The sequence below is a fragment of the Heterodontus francisci genome, chromosome 17, assembly GCF_036365525.1.
Source record: "Heterodontus francisci isolate sHetFra1 chromosome 17, sHetFra1.hap1, whole genome shotgun sequence".
Lineage (NCBI taxonomy): Eukaryota > Metazoa > Chordata > Chondrichthyes > Heterodontiformes > Heterodontidae > Heterodontus > Heterodontus francisci.
In genome coordinates, this window is record NC_090387.1 from 27,333,844 (window position 1) to 27,358,768 (window position 24,925).

General features: G+C 42.2%; 1 protein-coding gene across 1 annotated transcript in view; it reads right to left on the reverse strand.

Moving 5' to 3' along the window:
• Nucleotides 1–748: 748 nt before the first annotated feature.
• Nucleotides 749–24,925, reverse strand: part of LOC137378786 (beta,beta-carotene 15,15'-dioxygenase-like) — a 48,942-nt gene continuing 24,765 nt past the window's right edge. Inside the window, exons 7-11 of the mRNA XM_068049185.1 lie at nucleotides 20,065–20,331; nucleotides 17,776–17,881; nucleotides 14,383–14,477; nucleotides 12,727–12,838; nucleotides 749–3,226 (exon numbers count right to left, since the gene is read on the reverse strand). Coding sequence (XP_067905286.1) covers nucleotides 3,057–3,226; nucleotides 12,727–12,838; nucleotides 14,383–14,477; nucleotides 17,776–17,881; nucleotides 20,065–20,331 — 750 coding nt within the window. The 3' untranslated portion in view covers nucleotides 749–3,056. The remainder of the gene's footprint in view (nucleotides 3,227–12,726; nucleotides 12,839–14,382; nucleotides 14,478–17,775; nucleotides 17,882–20,064; nucleotides 20,332–24,925) is intronic.

Sequence of the window (24,925 nt, forward strand, 5' to 3'; positions counted from 1 at the left end):
TAGAATCTAACCATCTCCCCTTGATGTTCAATAGCATTACGATCACTGAATCCCCCACTATGAACATCTTGGGGGGCGGGGGGGTTACCATTGACCAGAAACTGAATTGGAATAGCCATATAAATACTGTGGCTCCGAGCAGGTCAGAGACTAGGAATCCTGCGGCGAGTAACTCACCTACTGACTCCCCAAAGCCTATCCACCATCTACAAGGCACAAGTCAGGAGTGTGACGGAATACTGTCCACTTGCCTGGATGGGTGCAGCTCCAACACTTAAGAAGCTAACCAGGACAAAGCAGCCCACTTGATTGGCACTCCATCTACAAATATTCACCCCTCCAACACCAATGCACAGTGGCAGCAGTGTATACCATCTACAAGATGCACTGCAGCAATGTACCAAGGCTCCTTAGACAGCACCTTCCAAACCCGCGACCTCTACCACCTAGAAAGGAAAGGGCAGCAGATGCGTGGGAACACCACCACCTGCAAGTTCCCCTCCAAACCACACACCATCCTGACTTGGAACTGTATCGCCGTTCCTTCACTGTCGCTGGGTCAGGATCCTGGAACTCCCTTCCTCACAGCACTGTGGGTCTACCTACCCCACATGGACTGCAGCGGTTCAAGAAGGCGGCTCACCTCCACCTTCTCAAGGGCAATTAGGGACGGGCAATAAATGCTGGCATAGCTAGAAACAACCACATCCCATGAACAAAAAAAAACACAAGCATTAATCATACACACTTAAGGGTTTTAAATAAATGAGTCGGTACTTTATTTTTCATTTGCTTCAGTCGTTTGTAACGTCATTAAAACCTTAAAGTTTGCACATTCGAAAGAGGAAATGAAATATGTTAAATGATTTCTTTTCTATATAGGCTACTTGCACAAATATATTTCATATGATTGCAATAGTTTATTGTTAATCCATATAAGTCATGCTACTTGAACAATGTCATAAAATAATAAATTAATAACAAAGTCAGCAAAAATCGCTTGCCTGAGACAGCATCAGGACATCATCAGATTATTTAAGTTTCTCCTCCTCAGTTTGCGTAGGTTGCACACATTCCTTATCAAATCGAAGTTGCAGATCCCTCTACCCTACTCCTGATACAATATACAGCACACCAGACATTGTGCACACTTAACTAGATCATTATACAAGGCAATTCTGAATTAATCCAGGCAGCTCCACCTATGTTGCAGTATTCCAAATGTACCTTCAATACATTTATGTACCTGGTTATTATTATGTTCACTTGATTTGGCAAGTCCGATACATGCCATGAACTATGACTTTGAACCAAACTTTAGTTACACAAGAGCCATTCTTACTGATGATCTCAGCACCTCTGTGACAAATCTTGACACTGCACTGAGCAGCTCCAGTATAATTACGAATAGGAGCTCAGTCATTTGTTTCTAGAAATCAAACTACATTCAAGTGGCAGAGGAATGTGACACTGTAAGTAGAGAATTTAAAATTAAAAAAAAAATCCTTTCCCCTGCTTCCTTTGCCATCTACTTTCCATTACATTTATGTTCATTTCTACTTTATTTCTTGCTTTTCTCAAAATCTTTTCCTTTCTGTATTTTCTCCTGTAATGTTATTTTCTCCTTCTTTGCACTCTACTCTGTAGCTTTCTGTAATCATTGGTGATCCTCAAATTGTTGCAGCCTCACACTTCAAACTAAGCCTCATCTTCCGGATTAAACGTATGCAGGATAGTTCAAATCCGCAATTTCAGTCATCAATTTTAGACTTATTTCAAAGTATTGATTATATTGATGAATAATCTTTATTCTAGTGATGTTAAAAAAGAATCAAATGCTTTGTCCCTGAGAGAGTTTAAAATGTCAATAATACCACTTTGGAAAAACCAGACCAAGATTATTCAGTTCATCAAGTTCACAACACCCAGAGTCAATGCACTGGATTTTCCAGCAGGCGTCGGAACCCTGACGCGGGCCCATATGGGGATCCCGAGCCTGCCCATGTCATCAGCCACTCACCACACAACCCTCCTTAATGGTGGGCTCCTGAGGCTGCGGGCCCAATCAGAGAGTCCACAGCGATGTCAGGCTGGCAGCCCCACTGGGAGAGGTGGGCACTGCCGAGACATGCGGGTGAGCATGAGGGTACCTCAACATGGAGGTGCCCTTGGTTGCTTCCATAGAAGTAACAAAATAAAGAGGCCCGAAGCCAATAGGGCCATCAGGGTGGAGGGGAAACCACTCTGTATGACTATTGTCAGCCACGGTTGCAACATCCTCGCAGTTCCGTCATTTGGGCTTGAAGGCTCTGGATCCAATGGCCACCTGGCCTACTGTTGGGAGGCCGTCTTGATTGAGTTGGCAGCCTCCACACCGGCATGGAGCCGACGCAAAATGGAGTAGAGCCTTAATTGGACAAATTGACTGCCCGCTTCCATGGAGGAGGCAGCTGACCCGGATCCCAGTTTGCTACTAAGAAGGTCCCCAGGTGGCGGGAATGTGTTGGAGAGCCATCTTGACTCAGCTCCCTTCTATTTTTCCAACCCCTCCTGCCTCCAACCCCATCTCCATGGGGCCTGGAAAATTCAGCCTTATTATTCCATAAGTTTCTTTTCTGTATGAGCTTTCGATCTCCTACTAAAATCCTTACCCTACAAATGTTAACAGTACTTTAATATCTCTGTAACCTTTAATCCTTCACAAATATCAAGCCAGCTCCATTCGCAATGTACCAATTGACCTCAAATCTAGTCCACATATCAGTGATTATGAAAACTCATTTATGATATTTAATCTATCTCAATGCTTTGTACTTTGATCACTAAATTACTTAATTGAGGATGAGTTAAATCAGACACTTCTCTTGATTGCTTCACTATGCAAGCTTAAATTTTGTATTGAAATTTGATTCCAAAAACACACAGAAAAGATAGTAAGAGCAAATTGTGAGGGTCACAGACTTCTTTCCATTAGTTTCTGTCCAGTTATCAAACTTGTTTTAATTGAAAGACACAGAAGTAATCAGCTGCTGCTTTCCTTCAGAGTCCATGTATTTTTATTGCTTCGTACTCAGCTCCTCTTTAGGAATGAATATGCCATGCAGATCAAGATATAAATCAGCATTAACTGAAGCACGGCCCAGCTCTTTGAAAGTCTTTGCGTCAAGTACAAGTAAAAATGAAGATTTCTTGGCATCGGTAGAAATGATGGAAGAAAGTAGGACACCTGAAAAATGTATTCCAAATGTAAGCTTTCTGTCCACGTAATAATCTTTCAAAAATATATTTTTACATCAAGTTTAGTGTCAGTGCAAAGTAGTTTTAGCTGCACACTGACACTAAATCTGTGTAGTGCATAATTAAAACAGAAAATGCTGGAAATACTCAGCTGGTCAGGCAGCATCTGAGGAAGAGAAAAAGAGTTAACATTTCTGATTGATGGCCTTTCATCAGAGCTGGGAAAAATTAGAGATGCAACAGGTTTTAAACAAGTACAGAGGGAGGGAAGGTGACTTTTAAGTGTAGGAGAATCTCATGCCACTTTCCCGCAGTGCCAGGTCAGGCCCTGAATCCAGATTCATGCTGCATTCATATTGTAATTGCAGCAAAAGTGTGAAGTTGATTACTTAATACTAGGGACCACAGTTGTAATATTAATACACCCTTAAACTCGTATAGTGAATACTATTTAATGTAGTAATCTATAGAGTTTTGCCAGTGTAGGCAACATACTAAATGATAACTAAATTCCACTTGTTCTGCTAACTTAATTGCCCTTCACAACTCTGTTAACTGACTATGACTCCAAATTCTTCACATAACCACAACCTGTGAATGTAGTTCTGACTTGCCAAATGTAAAGTAATCATAACCACCACTCCCATTTTTCAAACAGCAGATAATGGTTCTGTTGTTGCCATTTACCGCTCCGCTAGACCCATCTTTAGTTAGTTTATTGGTTCCATTATAAAACCTTTATGCCTTCCACTATCATCCCTTTTGTCAGTTAATCTCTCCTGCCTTCCACCTTATCACAGACCTTTCCTTTTGTTCTTTTCCCCTTCCCTACATCCCCTGCCTCTGTACTTGCTTAAAACCTGTTGTATCTCTAACTTTTTCCAGTTCTGATGAAAGGTCATCAATCAGAAATATTAACTCTTTCTCTCTCCACAGATGCTGCCTGCCCTGGCGAGTATTTCCAGCATTTTCTGTTTTACTTATAAAGTAAATAGATGCTTTAACTCAAACATCAATTATTATGCAAGAAAATCAAAAGAATTTCATAACTAGCCGTAAGAAGATGCGGATGCATTTTAAAAATAGGTTAGCTAAATGATACACTGATTGGGCGATGCAGTCTGACTGAAGTGGAATGGAAAATGGTATCGTAATGGCAACAGCAAGGACTCAATTCTCAACAGTGAGAAAACTAAAAAAAAATCAGGGGCTCAATTCATACAACTCAGGTTATTTATCATTGAACAGCCAGACAAAGGGTTGTTCCAGCAATTATTGTAACTTTAAACTTTAAAATTAAACTTTTATAACCTAACTACAGTTAATGTTTCTGAAAGATCCCAGTGCTAGTCTAGCCCAATGACACGGAACTAGCATAATAGAGAGAAATAAGCAGTCGGGGACATAGGAACAAGAGTAGGCCGCTCAAGGCAGCTCCACCATTCAATTAGATCATGGCTGATTTATATCTCAACTCCATTTACTTACCTTTGTTCCATAATCCCTTGATATTCCTGGCTAATAAAAATCTATCAAATACAGTCTTAAAATTTTCAATTGACCCAACATTCACAGATTTTTGGAGGGGGTGTACATTTCAGATTTCCACGAATCCCTTAGTGAAAGTGCTTCCTATTTTCACTCCTGATTGGCCTAGCTCTAACTTTTTAGATTGTGTCCCTTGTTCTGGATTCCCTCACTAGAAAAAATAGTTTCTCAGTATCTACCATATTGAAACCCGAAATCATTTGAAATAGAATCATAGAATGATAGAAATTTACAGCATGGAAGGAGGCCATTCAGCCCATTGCGTCCATGCTGGCCTACAAGTGACCACCCAGCCTAATCCCACTTTCCAGCTCTTGGTCTGTAGCCTTGTAGGTTATAAGAACATAAGAACATAAGAAATAGGAGCAGGAGTAGGAGTAGGCCATTCAGCCCCTCAAGCCTGCCCTGCCATTCAATAAGATCATGGCTGATCTGTCCCAGGCCTCAACTCCTCTTTTGGGCCTGCTCCGTCTAACCCTCAACTCCCTGAGATTTCAAAAATCTATCTACCTCCTCCTTAAATACATTTAGTGACCTAGTCTCCACAACTCTCTGAGGCAGAGAATTCCAGAGATTCATCACCCTCTGAGAGAAGAAATTCCTTCGCATCTCAGTTTTAAATGTGTGACCCCTTATTCGGTAACTATGTCCCCTAGTTCGAGATTTCCCCACCATTGGAAACATATTCTCAACATCTGCCCTGTCAAACTCCCTTAAAATCTTATATGTTTCTATAAGATCACTTCTCATTCTTCTAAACTCCAATGAATAAAGGCCTAACCCGTTTAGCCGTTCTTGATAAGACAACCCCTTCATCCCAGGAAGCAGCCTAGTGAACCTTTTCTGAACTGCCTTTAATGCTAGTATATCCTTCTTTAAATAAGGGGACCAAAACTGTACGCAGTACTCCAGGTGTGGCCTCAGCAACACCCTGTTCAGTTGTAACAAGACTTTCCTATTTCTAAACTCTAACCCCCTAGCAATAAAGGCCAAAATTCCACTTGCCTTCCTAATTACTTGCTGCACCTGCATGCTAACCTTTTGTGTTTCATGCACAAGAACACCCAGATCCATCTGTACTGCAGTATTTTGTAGTTTTTCTCCATCTAAATAATAATCTGCCTTTTTATTCTTCCTACCAAAGTGGAATACCTCACACTTTCCCACATTGAACACGGTCTGCCAAGTTTTTGCCCACTCACTTAACCTATCTATATCCCTTTGCAGATTCTTTGTGTCCTCATCACAACATGCCTTCCCACCTATTTTTGTATTGTCAGCAAATTTGGATACACTACACTCTGTCCCTTCCTCTAAGCCATTAATATAGATAGTAAATAGTTGAGGCCCTTGGACTTATCCTTATGGCACTTCAAATGCATATCCGAGTACTTTCTAAATGTTACGAGGTTTTCTGCCTCTTCTACCCTTTCAGGCAGTGAGTTCCAGATCCCCACCACCCTCTAGGTGAAAACATTTCCCCTTGAATCCCCTCTAAACCTTCTACCTTTTAGCCTAAATCCATGCCACTTAGTTATGGACCCGTCAACCAAAGGGAACAGGGCCTTCCTATCCACTCTATCTAGACCCTTCGTAATTTTTCACACTTCGATTAGGTCTCCCCTTAGCCTCCTCTGTTCCAAAGAAAACAATCCTTGCCTATCCAATCTTTCCTCTTAACTAAAATTCTCTAGTCTGGACAACATCCTCGTAAATCTCCTCTACACCTTCTGCAGTGCAATCATATCTTTCCTATAGTGTGGTAACCAGAACTGCATGCAGTACTCCAGCTACGGCCTAACTAATGTTTCATACAATTCCAGCATATCCTCCTAGCACTTATATTCTATGCCACAGCTAATAAAGGCAAGTATCCCGCATGCCTGTTTGACCACCTTATCTACCTGTCCAGCCACCTTCAGGGATCTGTGGACATGCACTCCAAGGTCCCTCTGTTCCTCTCTACTTCTCAGTATTCTATCATTTATTGCATATTCTCCTGCTTTGTTAGCCTTCCCCAAATGCATTTTCACACTTCTCAGGATTGAACTCTATTTACCACTGTTTCGCTCACCTGACCAGTCCATTGATATCTTCCTGCAGTCTACATCTTTCTTCTTCATTATCAACCACACAGCCAATTTTTGTATTGTCTGCAAACTTCTTAATCATGCCCCCTCATTCAAGTCCAAATCATTGATATATACCATAAAAAGCAAGGGACCCTGTACTGAGCCCTGTGGAATCCAACTGGAAACAGCCTTCCAGTCGCAAAAACACCCATCGATCATCACCCTTTACTTCCTGCCTCTGAGCCAATTTGGGATCTAACTTGCCACTTTGCCTTGGATCCCATGGGTTTTTACTTTTGTGACCAGTCTGCCATGTGGGTCCGTGTCAAAAACCTTGCTAAAATCTATATTGACTACATCAAATGTACTACCTTCATTGACCCTCCTTGTTACCTCCACAAAAAATTTGATCATGTTAGTCAGACCTTAACAAATCCGTGCTGACTGTCTTTGATTAACCTGTATCCTTCCAAATGAAGAGTTATCCTGTCCCTTAGAATTTTTCCAATAACTTTCCCATCACCGAGATTAGGCTGACTGGCCTATAATTAGTTGGTCTATCCCTTTCTCCCTTTTTAAACAATGGTGCATTAGCTGTTCACTAGTCCTCTGGCACCACACTTGTAAAATGATGGTCAAAGCCTCTGCTATTTCTTCTTTTGCTTCCCTTAACAGCCTAGGATACATTTCATCCAGGACTGGGGATTTATCTACTTTCAAAGATGTCAAACTCCTTAATACTTCCTCTGTCACCCTGTTCATTTGAATATTTCACACTCCTCCTCCCTCATTGCAACGTCTGTATCCTCCCTCTGTTTTGTGAAAACAGATGCAAAATATTCATGAAGAACCATACCAATGTCCTCTGCCTCCATACACAGGTTATCCTTATGATCCCTTATAGGCCCTACTCTTTCTTTAGTTATCCTCTTGCTCTTTATGTATTTATAAAAAATCTTTGAGTTTTCCTTGATTTTACTTGACATCACTTTTACAATATTTTTTCATTTCCTAATTTCCTTTTTAATTTCACCCCTACATTTTTTATACTCCTCTAGGTTTTCTGCAGTATTGAGCCCTGTCATCAGCTTTCCTTTTTTCCTTTCTCCTTTCCTTTAAAACTCTTGACATCCGGGGGCTCTGGATTTGTTAGTCCCAACCTTTACCTATAAGAGAATTTGCTCTAAACCCTCACTATCTCTTCCTTGAATGAGTCCCACTGATCTGGCATTGATTTACCTTCAAGTAGCTGTTTCCGGTCCAGTTTAACTAAACCGCATCTTAAAATGTAGTAAAATCAGCTTTTCCCCAATTGAGAATGTTTATTCCTATTCTATCTTTGCCCCTTTCCATAACTACCCTAAAATGAATTCTGATTACTTCGATCAAAGTGCTCCGCAACTGACCCCCCTTCCACCTGCCCCGCTTCATTCCCTAAAATTAAGTTCAGAACTGTCCCTTCTATTGTTGGGCTTGTTAAGTACTGGCAAAAAATAGTTTTCCTGAATGCATTTGAAGAATTCTGCTCTCTCTATGCCTTTCACACTAATTCTATCCCAGTTAATATTAAGGTAGTTGACATCCTCCAGTATTACTGCCCTATTGTTTTTGCACTTCTCAGAGGTTTGCCTACATATTTGCTCTTCTATCTCCCTCTGACTGTTTGGGGGTCTATTGTGCACTCCCAGTACTGTGTTTACCTCTTTCTTGTTCTTCAGTTAAATCCATATGACCTTATTTGATGATCCTTCTACCATATTGTATCTCCTCATTGCTATAATTGTTTCTATAATCAATATCATGACTCCCCTGCTTTTTAGCCCCTTCTCTATCTCGTCCGGAAATCTTGTAACCAGGAATGTTGAGCTGTCATACCTGATCTTCTTTCAGGCATGTCTCAGTAATGGCTATAATATCATTATCTGATGTGTCAATCTGTGCTCTCAGCTCATCTGCCGTATTCCCTAGATTTCTTGCAATGAAGTATATACCATTTATGCCAAACTCCCTCATTGTCTATTTTCTAGTCTCTGTTTCCTATGCCTTCCAAACACGCTTATAAGTTTTCTCCCTTCTGAATCTCCTCTCAGGTTCCCATTTCCCTGCCAAGCTAGTTTAAACCCCCTGTGAGCAGATTGTTCCCATCCTGTTGAAGTGATACCAGTCTGTCTTGTACAGGTCCCACCTCCCCAGAAGCAGTCCTAATGCCTCAAGAATTTTAAGTCCCTCCACCTGCACCATCCCTCCAGTCACGTATTTATCAGATCTATCAGATCAGATTCCTATTTTTGTATTCACTAGCACGTGGCACCGGGAGTAATCTGGAGATTAATGGAGTAATCTGGAGATCTGGGAATCAGGGAGAAAACACTCCACTGGTTGGAGTCATACCTAGCACAAAGGAAGATGGTGGTGGTTGTTGGAGGTCAATCATCTCAGCTCCAGGACATCACTGCAGGAGTTCCTCAGGGTAGTGTCCTCGGCCTGACCATTGTCAGCTACTCCATCAATGATCTTCCTTCAATCATAAGGCTCCTTAGACAGCACCTTCCAAACCCATGACCTCTACCACCAAGAAGGACAAGGGCAGCAGATGCATGGGAACACCACCACCTGCAAGTTCCCCTCCAAGCCACACACCATCCTGACTTGGAACTATATCACCATTCCTTCACTGTCACTGGGTCAAAATCCTGCAACTCCCTTCCTAACAGCACTATGGGTGTACCTACCCCACATGGACTGCAGCGGTTCAAGAAGGCGGCTCACCATCACCTTCTCAAGGGCAAATTGGGATGGGCAATAAATGCTGGACTAGCCAGCGACACTCACATCCCATGAATGAATTTAAAAAAACAACCTTTGAGGTCCTGCTTTTCAATCTCTCCCCTTGTTCCCTAAACTCTGTCTACAGGATCTCATCCCTCTTTCTGCCTATGTCATTGGTACTGACATGAACCCCGACCTCTGGCTGTTCACCCTCCTGCTCAGAATGTCCACTCACTGACATCCTTGACCCTGGCACCAGGGAGGCAACATACCATCCTGGAGTCACGTCTGCGGCTGCAGAAGCACCTGTCTGTTCCCCTCACCATTGAATCCCCTACCACTATTGCTCTTCCACTCTTCATCCTCCCCACCCCTCCCCTGTGCAGCTGAGCCACCCACGGTACCATGGGCTTGGCTCTGTCTGCACTCCCCAGAGGAGACATCACTCTCACCAGTATCCAGAGCTGAATGCTGGTTGGTGAATGAGATGCATTCCGGGGGTCCCTGCCCTGCCTGCCTGGTCCTCCTTGTCCTCTGCCCGCACATTTTTAAGCTGTGGGGTAACCACCTCCAGAAATGTGCTATCCACGAAGCTCTCAGCTTCACAAATGGCTCGTGGTGATTCCAGTTGCTGTTCAAGCTCTGAAAGCCAGAGGTCAAGCTGCTCTAGCTGGTGACACTTCCTACACATGTGGTCGTCAAGGGCGTTATATGTCCAGGATATCCCACATGGCACAAGAGGTGCATTCCACAGGGATGAAGTTCACTGCCATGCCTTTACTTATCTAGAAACACTTACCAGCTACTCACCAGGTCTTGCTGTTTCCCGCTTCCTCACTCTTTGTTTTGTGAAAGACCAGAACAGCACCTCCCCCCTCACTGTGCCGAATTCCCTCATTCACCAAATTTTCTGAGTTAAATACTCTGTCAAAGCAGTACTCCGCTGAGCGAGAATTCATGCTACTTACTTTGTCAATTAGATCACCCCTCAACCATCTAAACTCAAGAAATACAAGCCAAGTTTATAAAATCAGTCTTTATAATTTGATCCCTTAAGACTGATTCTGTGCTGTATCCCTTTCCAAGGCCAAGCTCTCTTTTCTGAGGTCTGTCCCCAAAATTGAACACAGTATGACCAAGGCTCTGTACAATTGAAACATCACTTCCTCACTTTTAAATTCCAACCACCCTGAGCTAGGACAGAGTTCCATTATTAGCCCTTTTGATTACTTTTTGTACCTATGCACTAGCTTTCAGTGATTGGTGTTCATGGACACCCAAATCCCTTTGCTCCTCCACAGTTCTTAGTCTCTCACCATTAAGAAAACATTCCGATTTGTCTTTGAGACTTGCTGTGGATGACCACACACTTCCCCACATTGAACTCCACATATCATTGGTTTGTCCACTTACTTCGACTGTCCTGTCACTTTCTGACTTATTGTTCCCATCAATACAAATACCATGCCTCCTAACTTAGTGCTATCTGCAAACTTGGATATACAAGTGTTTATTACTTCATCCAAGTCATTAATAAAAGTGGTGCAAAGCTGAGGCCCCAGCACAGATCCTTGAGGAACACTACTTGTCACATCCTGCCAATTGAAGAACGAAACCTTTATTCTTACTCGCTGCCTCCTACCTCCCAACCAATTACCAACCCATGTCACAAGCTTTCCTCCAGTTCTGTGCACTCTCGTTATTGCCAATAATCTCTTGTGCAGGACCTTGTAATATGCCTATTGGAAGTCCATATTAACAACATACATAGATACTCTTCTTTCCACCATGCTGGTGACTTCCTCAAAAAAGTCAACTAGCCTCATCAGGTATGGCCTAACTTTCACAAATTCATACTGAGTCTCTGATCAGCTGATACTTGTCCAAGTGCTCAGCCACTCTGTTTCTGATGTTAGATTCCAGTAACTTCCTCACAATTGATGTTAAACTGACAGTTCTGTAATTATCTGGTCTCTTCCTCCCTCCCTTCTTAAATAATGGAGTAACATTTGATTGATTGTGGAAACAATTCAGAATGAAAGTGCATTAAACATTTTGAGAAAGGAGCGAAGTAGTTATTTCAGCTAAGAAAACAGTTGATCCATTGGAAACTTTGAGTGAGGTTTTTGTGTTGGGCACTAAATGGCATGATATTGGAGGTGCATCCGAGGTACCCACCAATGAGGCAGTTGGGTGATCCAAAGCACTTTCTGGTTAAGACCTCCTTAACAACTTTTTTTTGGTGAGCTGCTGGCACCATACAGCATTCCACTAAAGCTCATTTGTCTGTTCAGGAGGAAAGTTTTCCCGCTACTGCACTGCCGGTACATCAGGCCTGTTGGGATGGGGGAGAGGGGAACAGTAGGCCAGAAGATTTTTGTGGTCCCACAAAAGTATTTTCAAAAAACCCCAAAAAATTACCTTTTTGGGGAGGCCTCTAGCAGTTTCTTTAAGGCCCATTGGTTGGATCTCTGAATGTCTGGAGAAACTGGGACAGTCATGCCCTGTGCATGCCTTATCCATTTCTCTTTGAAAGTTGCATTCAGGGTTCCATAACTGCTATCGAAGCCTGTTTTCTATAGTTAAGCAGGCTCCTGCCTACTTCAGGGAGGAGTGTTGGATGTCCTTTTAAAGGCTTGCCTGGAAGTTTATTCAGGAGAGCACAAGGTCCCCACCATATTTTCAACTGCTGGTAGCCAGGTTTTAACGAGAAACAGGTGGCCGACTGTTGAAATCACCCATTCTAACTCTACCATTGCCCAGTGACATTTTAAACGTCTCTTCTGTTGCTGTGTTCACTTGCTACACTGCCCAACAAATTATTCCACGCTCTTCCTGGTATCTGTTTAAAATTCATTAATTCAAATTTTGGTTCACTGGCCCTACTTTCCTAGTTTAATTTCAAGTAATATTCTGGCTGTAATTTAAGTATACCATTTAATATTTAATGTACTTGGATCAGCTCAACCCCCTCCCCCGTCCACCATCTTTATAGACTGTAGAGTTTGAGCTTTTCTACCTTTAAACTTATCAAGAAACCTCTCCAATACTGTATTAACTGCTGCCATTGTTGAGTTTCTTAGGGTTAAGGAACCCTTACCATCATCCTCATCTTTGGCATCGGGAGCTTTGACGAACACTGGCTCTGCTGGCCAGCAATGTTCTTCCATCCACTCAAGGCAGCTTCTGGTCTGAATGTCACATTTAATTATCTGGAAGAAGATTTTTTAAATATTTACAACAGCGAGGAGTGGAAATGTAACCCTAACAAGACAGTCAATTTCCATATCAAATGAATAAACCTGACCGCGAAAAAATACTTCAGCAAAATAAGAAAGAAAATTCAGATCCCCAACTCCTGCAGTCTATTAGTCCAGAGTAACTGGACTGGACAAACTCTGCACACAGACATATAATCTAATCACAGTTTGCTAATGCCTGGTACATGGATACACAGAATATGCAATACAAGTTAAAGGTTTAGCTCCCCCCCTCAAAAAAATGAACACCCTTTAAATGCAACAATACCAAGAAAGCAATACAAATATTAGCATCTAAAGAAAATTCCTCATATTATCAAGCATTTTAAGGCTCTAAAATGTTGTCAGAAAAGATTACAGATTCATTGTAAAACTCTAGGACTCTATTGTATTCATATTTGAGCAGCTATGAGTTTGGTTGCAGTGGGATGGGGGGGTGGGGATGGGCAGGAAGACTGGAGCAAATTTAACTCCCAGGCTTCACACCACTGATCCACTTCTTGTTCCAAGAAGGAAATGGCTGGGAAGTGGCTGCCAGCCTCTGAAAGATCAGATGGCCCTTGGACTGTCCAGCATGAAGATAGGTACAGGGAAGAGGGTTTGGTGAGGGTCTTATGGGAGAGGAGGTTGAAGTCTGGGGCATGGGAGAATGTGGCTCTCCTCCTGGGGTCTGGAGGAATAAAAAGGTACCCATCTGGGCCTCTAATTGAACCTGTTTCTTTCACATTGACTTACATACAATTTCTGTCTCCTACCGGTGTAGAACCAGCACCTGGAATTATGAATTGTTATGCAAATAAGGTTAGACACAAAAACTGCATTATAATTATAATTCTGGTGGATCTTAAAGCAGTGAAAACTAGAATAGAACCTGTTTTGCACCCAAGAAAATAAATCATCCCCTGTAACTTCCCTTATGGTAGCCAGACCAAATGATAGATAATATAATTCAATGGCAAAAATATTGGGCTCTTTGGGATAATTCTTTGCAGTATCAAAATTTAGACATCTATGAAGTTTATTATGAACATCCAATCCAAGTATTCTTACATGTGCTGCCAAGATAGAAAAATATGGACTCACTCCATGATGCCAGTGAATGAAGATTGTTCCACCACCCCAGAACTGGTTAGCTTACCAACCAACATTCACACAGAATGGGCAATCAACTTCCAAGCAAACCCATAATTCTCCCATAAAGATAAATCAACCCTTTACAATTAGATCTCCTTGGACCCTGCTGAGACAGGTAAGTAAAGGGCAACCTTATCTGCAGTGCTTGCAGTTGCAGATGGTCATTCATTACCTTATGAAAAACTTAATGCAGGGAGAAAGACAAATTCAACATAGATTCTTCATGGCACAGATGGCTTCAAAATGATCCCATTTGTGAAAAGCAAAAATTATAGCCATTTGTGAAGAAACCACAAGTAACTCAAAGACTTGCATTCTCCATTTTCCCTTTGTCCATCTCATGTATACCTTTAATAATGTACCTTTGTCGGGATTGGTCGCCACTGAACTTTAGATGCATAAATGTATCTGTACTTCTTGCCATTGTAATCATAATTTATTCGAGGAAGCTCTATTCCTGGAAAACAAAGAAATATGTTGCAAAATTAATTTGCTTTATTTTGAATCAATTTTTATGGTTGAGTTATTCAGTAAATAAACCTTTAATAATAATGAATCTTTGAGCATACAGATGAATGGCTAAGTCTAAATTTTATGTTGCTTTATGTTTCATGCTATTGTATCTTTCTGTGTATTATTGTGCTTGAAGAGCAGGGAGATAGCTGATTTGTAGCCTCAATGCTGCTCCATAACTGCCTGCTTGTAAATATGTTAACTTGCCAACTCACTTTCCTTCCCTGTGCCTTGCCTTAGTGTTCTACCTCTCTTCAATTGTTTAGCTAACATCTGGAATGCTCGTGAGACTGAGCAGAGAAGAAAGAACTTGCATTTATACAGTGTATTATCACATCTACAATAATTTCAAGCACGTGACAAACAGCTCTGAGATTCAGTCACTACTGTTATGGCAGTCATTTTCCCTAACTGCATGAGTTAATCCATTTTTGGTGTTGATGGTTGAAGGAAAAATGTTAGCCATGACGTTGGAAAAATTTGCTTACCTTCTTTGAATATTGTCACCTGGAGACCAGAACAAAGGACAGCAGCTCTGACTACCAGCCCTGAAGTGTCAGCATCGATTACGTGCTGAAGTCTTAAAAGGGCCTAAAACCTGAAACCTTCCTACTTAGATTAACTCAATGACATTGATATTTGGCCATACCCTGTCACTTTATGCTAGGGTGAAACTGTGCACCAGCTCAACAACTCATTATACACCTGCCAGAATCATAAATTTGCATTTGGGTCAGCATGAAATTAGTATAGCCTTCTGAGTTTCTTTACAATTATACATTTTTATGTTGTTGCCTTTCTTTCTGTAACTTTTTGATAGTTAATCCTGATATTAATTTTTCATTATAATGTTCTGTCTATTATGATGAGAGTAAACTCTTGGATATTGAGGAAGGCTGAGGGTTTAATTAGTACTTCTTATCTCTTACAGCAATTTACAAGTTCGTAATTATAAGGCTCATAGGAACTTGTAAATGTATTGCACTTCTGGCTTTGTGAGTAATTTTCTCTCCCATAATATTTAAGATCATGAGAATACTGACTTTCATTTAAGTTACCTTTCCACAGTGCCAAAATGGCTCCTATCAAAGTCACATTCTATGCGACAGTGACTGTGGTAAACTATCCCTCCCCGTCCTTCTTGACCTATAACATGGTTGATCACACAATCTCCTCCAATGCCTCTCCTCTGTCATCCAGCTGGGTGGGAGTACACTCACCTGGTTCTATTTCTATTTCTCCAAGCATAGCTAGCAAATCACCTGCAACAGCTTCTCTTGCTGCTACTGAGCTGTTACCTCTGGTGCCCCCAAGGATCTATCTTTGGCTGCCTCCTATTTCTCATCTAGATGCTGTTACGACTGAGGTTGGAGGAATGCACTGACCTTCTCTAGTTCCACTACTCCACTGGTCACAACATATGATTAAATATTTTACCCAGTTACCAGTATGGCCAATAATATACTTTATATTAGCTTCTGAATAAAAATCCACTAGCCAGGTTTCTTTACTAAACAACAAGATTATTGATTTATTATAAAACGACTTATCCAATGAAGATGCAAAGCTTATTAACACACAGTTTGAAATATGAAAGTATAAATACCTACCCTTCTAAAGTAACCTTGCACACACCGGTTAAAGAAAAAAGAAAAAACTGACTCTGCAGAGCTCAACTTAACAAAATACTTTGGCCAAGTTATTGTCAGTTCTTGAGGAAAAAGGATAAGATATGGAATGTTCCAGATGGCCGTTGGTCTGGTATCCAGGTACACATAGATGGTTGCCACTGGGATCTTTCTGGAGCAGTTCTGTTCAGCAGACATCAAGACGTAGTCTTGCAGGCTTTTTGGGAGAATTAGTGCATCAGTGGTCTCAGCTATCACAATGGATTCTCAGAAGATTTTCCAAAACAGGTAGAAAAGGATGAGTTAGGTGGCTTCTCGCTTCGCAGGCTACACATTAATTGACATTCAAAAACCAAGCCCCAAAAACAGAAAGCCAAAACTCCTGACAACCAAAACCTAGGCATGTGACTTCTCTGTAAACACCTCCAATAGCCAGCAAGGCTCCTTATGTTTATATAACTCTTCATTGTCTCTTCCAGTAAGTGATTTTTTTTTAAATCCAAAATGCCTTAAAAAAGAACAAATCCAGCATCTCTTCAGTCTTTCAAATGAAACAATTTCCACCATCTTTAAACATGAGTCCTCACAAAATGTTAATAATGGAAGCACCATCATGACAATGCTTCCCCTCAGTGACATCATCTGAAAACACGTCAGGTTCCACACATATACACTGACGACACACGGCTCTACCTCACCACCGCCACCTCTCTCAATTCCTCCACTGTCTCTAAATCATCTTGCTGCTTGTTTGATATCCAGTACTGGATGAGCAGTTATTTCCTCCAGTGAAATACTGGGAAGACTGAAGCCATTGTCTTCGGTCCCTGCCGTGAACTCCATTCTCTACCATCCCTCTCCCTGGCAACTGTCTGAAGCTGAATTAGACTGTTGGCAATCTTAGTGTTGTATGTGACACCGAGATGACCTTCCGATCACATATCCACACCATCACTAAGACTGCTTATTTTCACCTCTTTAACTTTGCCCAATTCTTTCCCGGCCTCATCACCTGCTGCTGAAACCCTCACCCACGCCTTTGTTAGATCTAAACTTGACTTTCCCAACGCACTTCTAGCCAGTCTCCTATCTTCCATAAACTTAAACTCATCCAAAACTCTGCTGTCCATCTCTTAATTCACACCAAGTCCCATTCACCTATCACCCCTGTGCTCGCTGACCTACTTTGGCCTGCAGTTAAGCAATGCCTCGATTTTAAAATTCTCATCTTTGTTTTCAAATCTTCCCATGGCCTCACCCCTCACTATCTCTGAAATCTCCTCCAGCCCTACAACCCTCCAAGATCTCTGTGCTCCTCCAATTATAGCCTCTTGTGCATCCCTAATTTTAATTACTCCATCATTGGTGGCTGTGCCTTCAGCTGTCGAGGCCCTAAGCCCTGGAAGTCCCTCCCTAAAACTCTTGGTCTCTCTATCCCTCTTTTCCTTTTTTAAGATGTTCCTTAAAACCTCTCTTTCTATCCAAACTTTTGATCATTTGTCCGAATATCTCCTTGGTTCAGTGTCAAATTTTATTTGATAACAGCTCTGTGATGTGCCTTGGGATACTTTACTATATCAAAGACACTATATAAAAGCAAGTTATTTTCGTTACCTTCAAACAACACTTCTGGCTTGCAGTACACGTATCCATCCTTCTCCTTCAGTGCGTATGCAACTGTCTCCACGTGTCTGACAATGTTTGTGCCCAACTCTCCATCCTATAAAGGTAACAAAACACTTAAAATAGGGTTTTCCCCCCATTTTCTCCCCTTACGCCACAGCACCAAAGTTAAGTAGCTGATCCCAGAATCATATTCCATAGAATAGCCTGAATGGTGAGCATCAAGAGGCTACTCAACTGTGCTCACCTGAAGTCTACACATGTATAATTTTCAGTCGTGGGTCACAGGATAGCAATCACAAGCATTTCCTTCACTACAGCAGGATTAGGAAGGCCCAATGCACCATCCAGCCCCAGCTGAGACTGATGAACACCACATACTCCAGGAGTCAAATCTGATACCTTCTTCATCTGATTGGGCCAATACCACTCAGTGCAGTGCCTTTACTGATTAAAGCACCAAGGAAGACCATTTTTTCACAGTTTTGAATGACAATATCAATAAACTGACAAATAAGGTGAGTGTATAGGGCAACTTTTGTGTTCGGCTCCTTAAATATTCAAATTAGGGGGCAAGCACTGTTAAAAAATCCTTTTGAGAAATTAGTCACTGATGATTGGCGTAGGCATTTGGGGCCTACCTCACTCAGGCTTCTTCAATGGCCACTTCAGCCTTCGAAGTAAATATTAAAATTTTGTTTTCAAAATAACACTGTCAAACCAGGAGAAGCAGAAGTGCTCCCCTGCTCCAATCTCCCCCTGCTAGAACTTACCTGAGGGCCACTGCCTGCAAGATAGCCAGCTGAAAACTGACATTTCCTCCAGGGTGAGCTGCCTGTACAATTACTCAGATGAGGACTGAGGACCAATTTCTGTCGATCCGCTGGGATACTTTTGGGGCCAGAATGAGAACAGGCCTTGGTGAATTTTACCACACTGACTTTTAATCACACAATAGAATCCTCAGTAGAAGATGGAATCCGAACACTTAATAACCTCTCGAACACTTTGAAGGCCTGCTGGAAATTATGTCCAGAAAATATGTGGGTTTCTTGTTGCTGATATGATTGGGGAGGAAACTTGCTGGTCAAATTTAAATAAGAGCAGGGAGTACGCTTCGCACTTGCTCTCCCCCTGCTGGCCTGACTCCCACTCCATGTTAAAGTCGACCCCAACAGTGTTTCACTGCTGGGACTGAATTTTCCCTTCTAGGACAGGAGACAGGAGTCGGGACTGTTTCTGGGCCCTGAACTGCCCCTTGGGAGGGGAAAAGTCACTCTTTGGGATTTTCACAGACACTGCCCTTAATTGGCGTAGAGACAGATTCCCTGTCCAATTAAGGGCAGCAGCAAGCTCTCAAAGCTCGAGGCCAATCAGAGGCCTTTTCGCTTGAGAGGAGCAGTAAACTGCAGTAAAAGGTAAGTAACTGAGAGGTGGGTTCAACATGGAGGTGCCCTCTCACCAACTTGTTCAAACATAAACAGAAAAAGCTTGGTGGGGGTAGGGGTAAGTCAGAGGAGCGGGTGGGTGTGGGGTTGCTGAATCCCTTTATAGGGTGGCCTTTGGCTGCACCCGCACCCAGGCAAGCAGGAAGGCCTGTAAGCCTGCCTGGAGTGCTGGTTCCCTCAACCTGCCACTGTGTGCTCGCCTCCTGGCAGTTAAATTGCCCCCATCATGTCAGGAAACTGGAGGCCAACTGGAAAATCCCAGTCTGCCTCCTTTTACTATCGTTAACAAGGCTCTTAATGAGCCTAATTGGCTACCTGCCTCATGGGGTGGGGTGGGGTGGGGTGGGCGGAGAGCCCTGCTGGCCCCGAGTCCACCTCGGTAAAAATGGCTGACGCTGGGAAAGGGGTCGGGAAACCAGTACAGCAGCCAGCGCTGGTATTTTCGGGTCTTGTCTGTCTCCGTTCCTGACCTTGGCGAGGCCTGAGAATTCTGGTCCTGGCAGTGACATCCCTCCCTCACCTTGAAGAGCACAAGCAACCCCACTCCCCCAAAAAAGATAGTGTTCAACGAATTTCAAAGCCCAAGAGAGATTTTCAATTTGGAACAGTTTTGCACAATGAAGCCTCAATGTGGTCATGTTGGAGTTGCTTTCGCATTGATCTTTTAAGTTTTCAGCAAAGAAACATCCCATTTTGCTGGACTGGAATCCAGTGTAGTTACTGAGAATAATTGGCACATGGACTTTGGGAACTGTTTGATTGATCTCCAAGTTCTATGACTGAGCCTTCTGTACAATCCTAATTTATTGCAGGAAAATGGCTGAACTTTTACCTTGTTATGCTCCAGGGGAATTATAAATCTTTTGCAAGATGGAAGACTGAAGCTTTTGCCTTGTGCTTCAAATTCACTGTCAGACAACATCATGTTTGCTAAGTAGAACATTTCATACAAACTGTTGTCTTCATACGCAATAATATCGAACACAATATGGTTGTCTTCCTCATACGCGTTGACATGATGGTAAACCACTAGCGCATCCGTGTAGAACTTTGTGGGTAGAGCCTTCTTTGTTTTTCTGTCTATGATATGAATATAAGTCTGAAAAACATAGAATTAATATTATAGTGAATTCCAGAAATGTAAATGGGAATGCTTTCTGCTGTTCCTCAGTTGGCAGCACTCATGACTCTGATTCACAAGTTTTTGTATTAGATCTTCATACAAGGAATTTGAGCTAATAATCTAAGCCAGTATAGGTGACTGCTAGATAGATGATACACTAAATTAAGGCCACATCTGCCTGTTTAGGTAGATGGTAAAGAACCTCTAACAAAAATGAAGCATTTTTGTCTTTTATTGGTTATTTTGTAGACCTCTATACTGCTGGACATGGTACATACAGGGTCAAAGTTAAAAGGAGCAAAAAACAACTAATTGGCAACCTAGACGTCAGGTGAAACCAGGGGTGTTGGTCCATCAAACAGCAGAGTAGGGCCCACCTAAGGCTCTAGATCTGGATTATGCCTTGCACTCACCAAGCAGAAAGTTTGTTTTGTTATCGGCCCGCTAACAAAGGGTGCTGTGGCGGCTTTTTGGGGGAGGGCCCAACAAACTCCCGCAGCCAGTACATTTCCAAAGGAGTATAGCAACACTGTCACTTACCATTGCTATACAATGAAGGGATTCTCTCCAACCATAGAGTGCAGTCCAGGGTCACTGGCAGAGACTCCCAGAGGATCCATCCTGGCACATAACCTAGGATGCAGCCTTCATTGATTTTCAGTCCCATGATGCATAGGGGGAGGCAAGAAGCTCTGGGTGGTCAGCAGTGAGTCATGATAAAAGATACTGCATTTTCGTTTAGTTTTCTATTGAGTGTTAATAAAGAATGAGGTACATAATTACTGTAAATCTATTGTTTATTTATGCTACCAATCATTTATCTCTTCACTATTTATTAAGTATGTTGAGGAGCTTCTAACCTAGGTACAGGATCCAAAGTTGAGGAAATTACATGGGTTCATGTGATGCCTCTAGGTCAACATGCAATGGCAAGGGTTCAAATGGAAGAGAAGACTCATTTATAATAAATTGAGTGTACAATCTCAAAAATGCAACAGATTCCATGGCACTAATTGTGAGATCATATGTGCAAAATGGTGGCCAAATTTATCAACATTTTTAAGAGGCAATGTGATGGACATGGTAATTACTTCAGATAAGCTAATTCCTAAATACATGGAATAAACAATCTTCCAAAAACCATCAAGTTATCACACTTAAAGTAAGAAATGCATGTGTGTAAAGCAGTTTAAGACTTAAGACACGACACGAAAGTGAATTATTTTCTATGTTTTGAGATGCTACTTCATGATTTAGACTTCTAAATCCTTTTTTATGAGTATTTCTTAAAAATGATTTGTGCTACAAGGAGGAGCAATAAAGATTACCTTAGAAAGTATACTCGAGCTCAGCAGTGGTTTTGTGTTGTTTATTTAAAAAAATTCATGAACTATGATTGTTATACAGTAAGAACTTTACAGAAAAGTGTGTCTTTGTGGAAGTATTTCCAGCAAACCTTTTACTGGATGCCAGTCTTCGTTGGGACCAATTCTGGGGCAGGAGAGAACTGTACAAGTTGGATGGTTTGGACCTCAACAGGGCTGGGACCAATGTCCTTGCAAGGAGGTTAACTAGTGCTGTAAGGGGGAGTATAAACTAATTTGACATGAGGAGGGGCACTAGGATGAAGCGTTAGAGAGGAGATATAATGTGCAGAGGATTGTGGGAGAATAAATAACATTAGAGAGCAGTTCAAAAATAGGAAAGATCAGACAGGAGGCAAATGTGAGATAGACTAAGATGAGTTCAGAGTGCATGTGTGTAAATACACAGACCATGGTAAATAATGTTAGAATTAAGGAACAATAGAGGACCAATTATGGTGCTGGGAGTATACCATCTGACACCAAATAGTGGCAAAGAAATAGGAGCAAATTTGCAGAAAAATTGCAGAATGATGCAAGAACTTTAAAGTAGTGATAATGGGGGACTTCAATCATCCTAATATAGACTGGGATAGTAACAGTTTGAAGGGCAAAGAAGCGGAAATAATTCCTGAAATGTGTACACGAGACCTTTCTTGATCAGTATGTTTCCAGCCCAAGGAGGAAGGAAGAAGGATCTAGTACTGGGGAATGAGATGGAGCAAGTGAAGCATGTTTCAGTGAGAGAGCATTTGGGAAATAGAGATCACAATATCATTAGGTTTAGGGTAGTTCTGGAAAAGAAGAAAAATCAAATATGAAAATATTCAACAGGAAGGCTAATTTCAGTGAGTTGAAAAGGGATCTGGCCCAGGCGGATTGGAATCACAGATTGGCAGGTAAAACAGTAAATGAGTAATGGGAGGCCTTCAAAGATGATAGTTCTGGTCAAGATTAGACACACTCCCACGAAAGGAAAAGAAAGGGTACCAAAAGCTAGAGCTTCCTGGATTATTAAAGGTTATAGAGATTAAAATGAAACAGGAAAAGAAGACTTATAACAAATGTACCTTGATACTTCCATAGAGAACCAAACTGAACACAAAGAGTACAGGGGAAAACTGCAAAAGGAAATAAGAGGAGCAAAGAGAGTGTATGAAAATATATTAGTGGGTAATATAAAAGGGAACCCAAAAGTTTTTTATAAACATATAAATAGTGAAAGAGTGATCAAAGAAGGGTGGGGCCGATTGTACAGCAAAGAGGAGATCTTCTTGTGGAGGTAGAGGACATGGCTGAGGTCCTAAATGAACACTTTGCATCTGCCTTCACTAAAAAAGGCTGCCAATGCCACAGTAAAGAAGGAGGTAATAGAGACATTTAATAGGTTAAAAATAGATAAAAAGGAGGTACTTAAAAGAATGGGAATGCTCAAAGTAGAACATAGAACATAGAACATACAGCACAGAACAGGCCCTTCGGCCCACAATGTTGTGCCAATCCTTTGTCCTCTGTCAAGGACAATTTAATCTATACCCCATCATTCTCCTTTATCCATATACCTATCCAAAAGCCTTTTGAAAGTCCCTAAAGTTTCTGACTCAACAACTTCCCCGGGCAAGGCATTCCATGCCTCGACCACTCTCTGGGTAAAGAACCTTCCCCTGACATCCCCCTTATATCTCCCACCCTTCACCTTAAATTTATGACCCCTTGTAACGCTTTGCTCCACCCGGGGAAAAAGTTTCTGACTGTCTACCCTATCTATTCCCCTGATCATCTTATAAACCTCTATCATGTCACCCCTCATCCTTCTCCTTTCTAATGAGAAGAGGCCTAGAATGTTCAGCCTTTCCTCGTAAGACTTATTCTCCATTCCAGGCAACATCCTGGTAAATCTCCTCTGCACCCTCTCCAAGGCTTCCACATCCTTCCTAAAATGAGGCGACCAGAACTGCACACAGTACTCCAAATGAGGCCTTACCAAGGTCCTGTACAGCTGCATCATCACCTCACGGCTCTTAAATTCAATCCCTCTGCTAATGAACGCTAACACCCCATATGCCTTCTTCACAGCCCTATCCACTTGAGTTGCAACTTTCAATGATCTATGCACATAGACCCCAAGGTCTCTCTGCTCCTCCACATGCCCAAGAACCCTACCGTTAACCCAGTATTTTGCATTCATGTTTGTCCTTCCAAAATGGACGACCTCACACTTTTCAGGGTTAAACTCCATCTGCCACTTTTCAGCCCAGCACTGCAACCTATCCAAGTCCCTTTGCAGACGACAATAGCCCTCCTCGGTATCCACAACTCCACCAACCTTTGTATCATCTGCAAATTTACTGACCCACCCTTCGACTTCCTCATCCAAGTCGTTAATAAAAATCACAAACAGGAGAGGACCCAGAACTGATCCCTGCGGCACGCCACTGGTAACTGGGCTCCAGGCTGAGTATTTACCATCTAAGACCACTCTCTGCCTTCTATCAGTTAGCCAATTCTTAATCCAACTGGCCACATTCCCCACTATCCCATGCCTCCTGACTTTCTCCATAAGTCTACCATGGGGGACCTTATCAAATGCCTTACTAAAATCCATGTACACCACATCCACTGGTTTACCCTCATCCACTTGCTTGGTCACCTGCTCAAAGAATTCAATCAGGCTTGTGAGGCAAGACCTACCCCTCACAAAACCGTGCTGACTGTCCCGAATCAAGCAGTGTCTTTCCAGATGCTCAGAAATCCTATCCCTCAGCACCTTTTCCATCAACTTGCCTACCACCGAAGTAAGACTAACTGGCCTGTAATTCCCAGGGTTGTTCCTATTCCCTTTCTTGAACAGGGGCACAACATTTGCCACCCTCCAATCACCTGGTACCACCCCCGTCAGCAGAGAAGATGAAAAGATCATTGCCAGCGGCTCTGCAATTTCATCCCTTGCTTCCCATAACATCCTTGGATATACCCCGTCAGGCCCGGGAGACTTGTCTATCTTCAAGTTATTCAAAAACCCCAACACATCTTCCCTCCTAACGAGCACTTCCTCGAGCTTACCAGTCTGCTTCCCACCGTCCTCTTCAGTAATACACCCCTTCTCATTCGTAAATACCGAAGAGAAGTACTCATTCAAAACCTCACTTATCTCTTCCGGCTCAACACACAGTCTCCCGCTATTGTCCTTGACCGGACCTACGGTC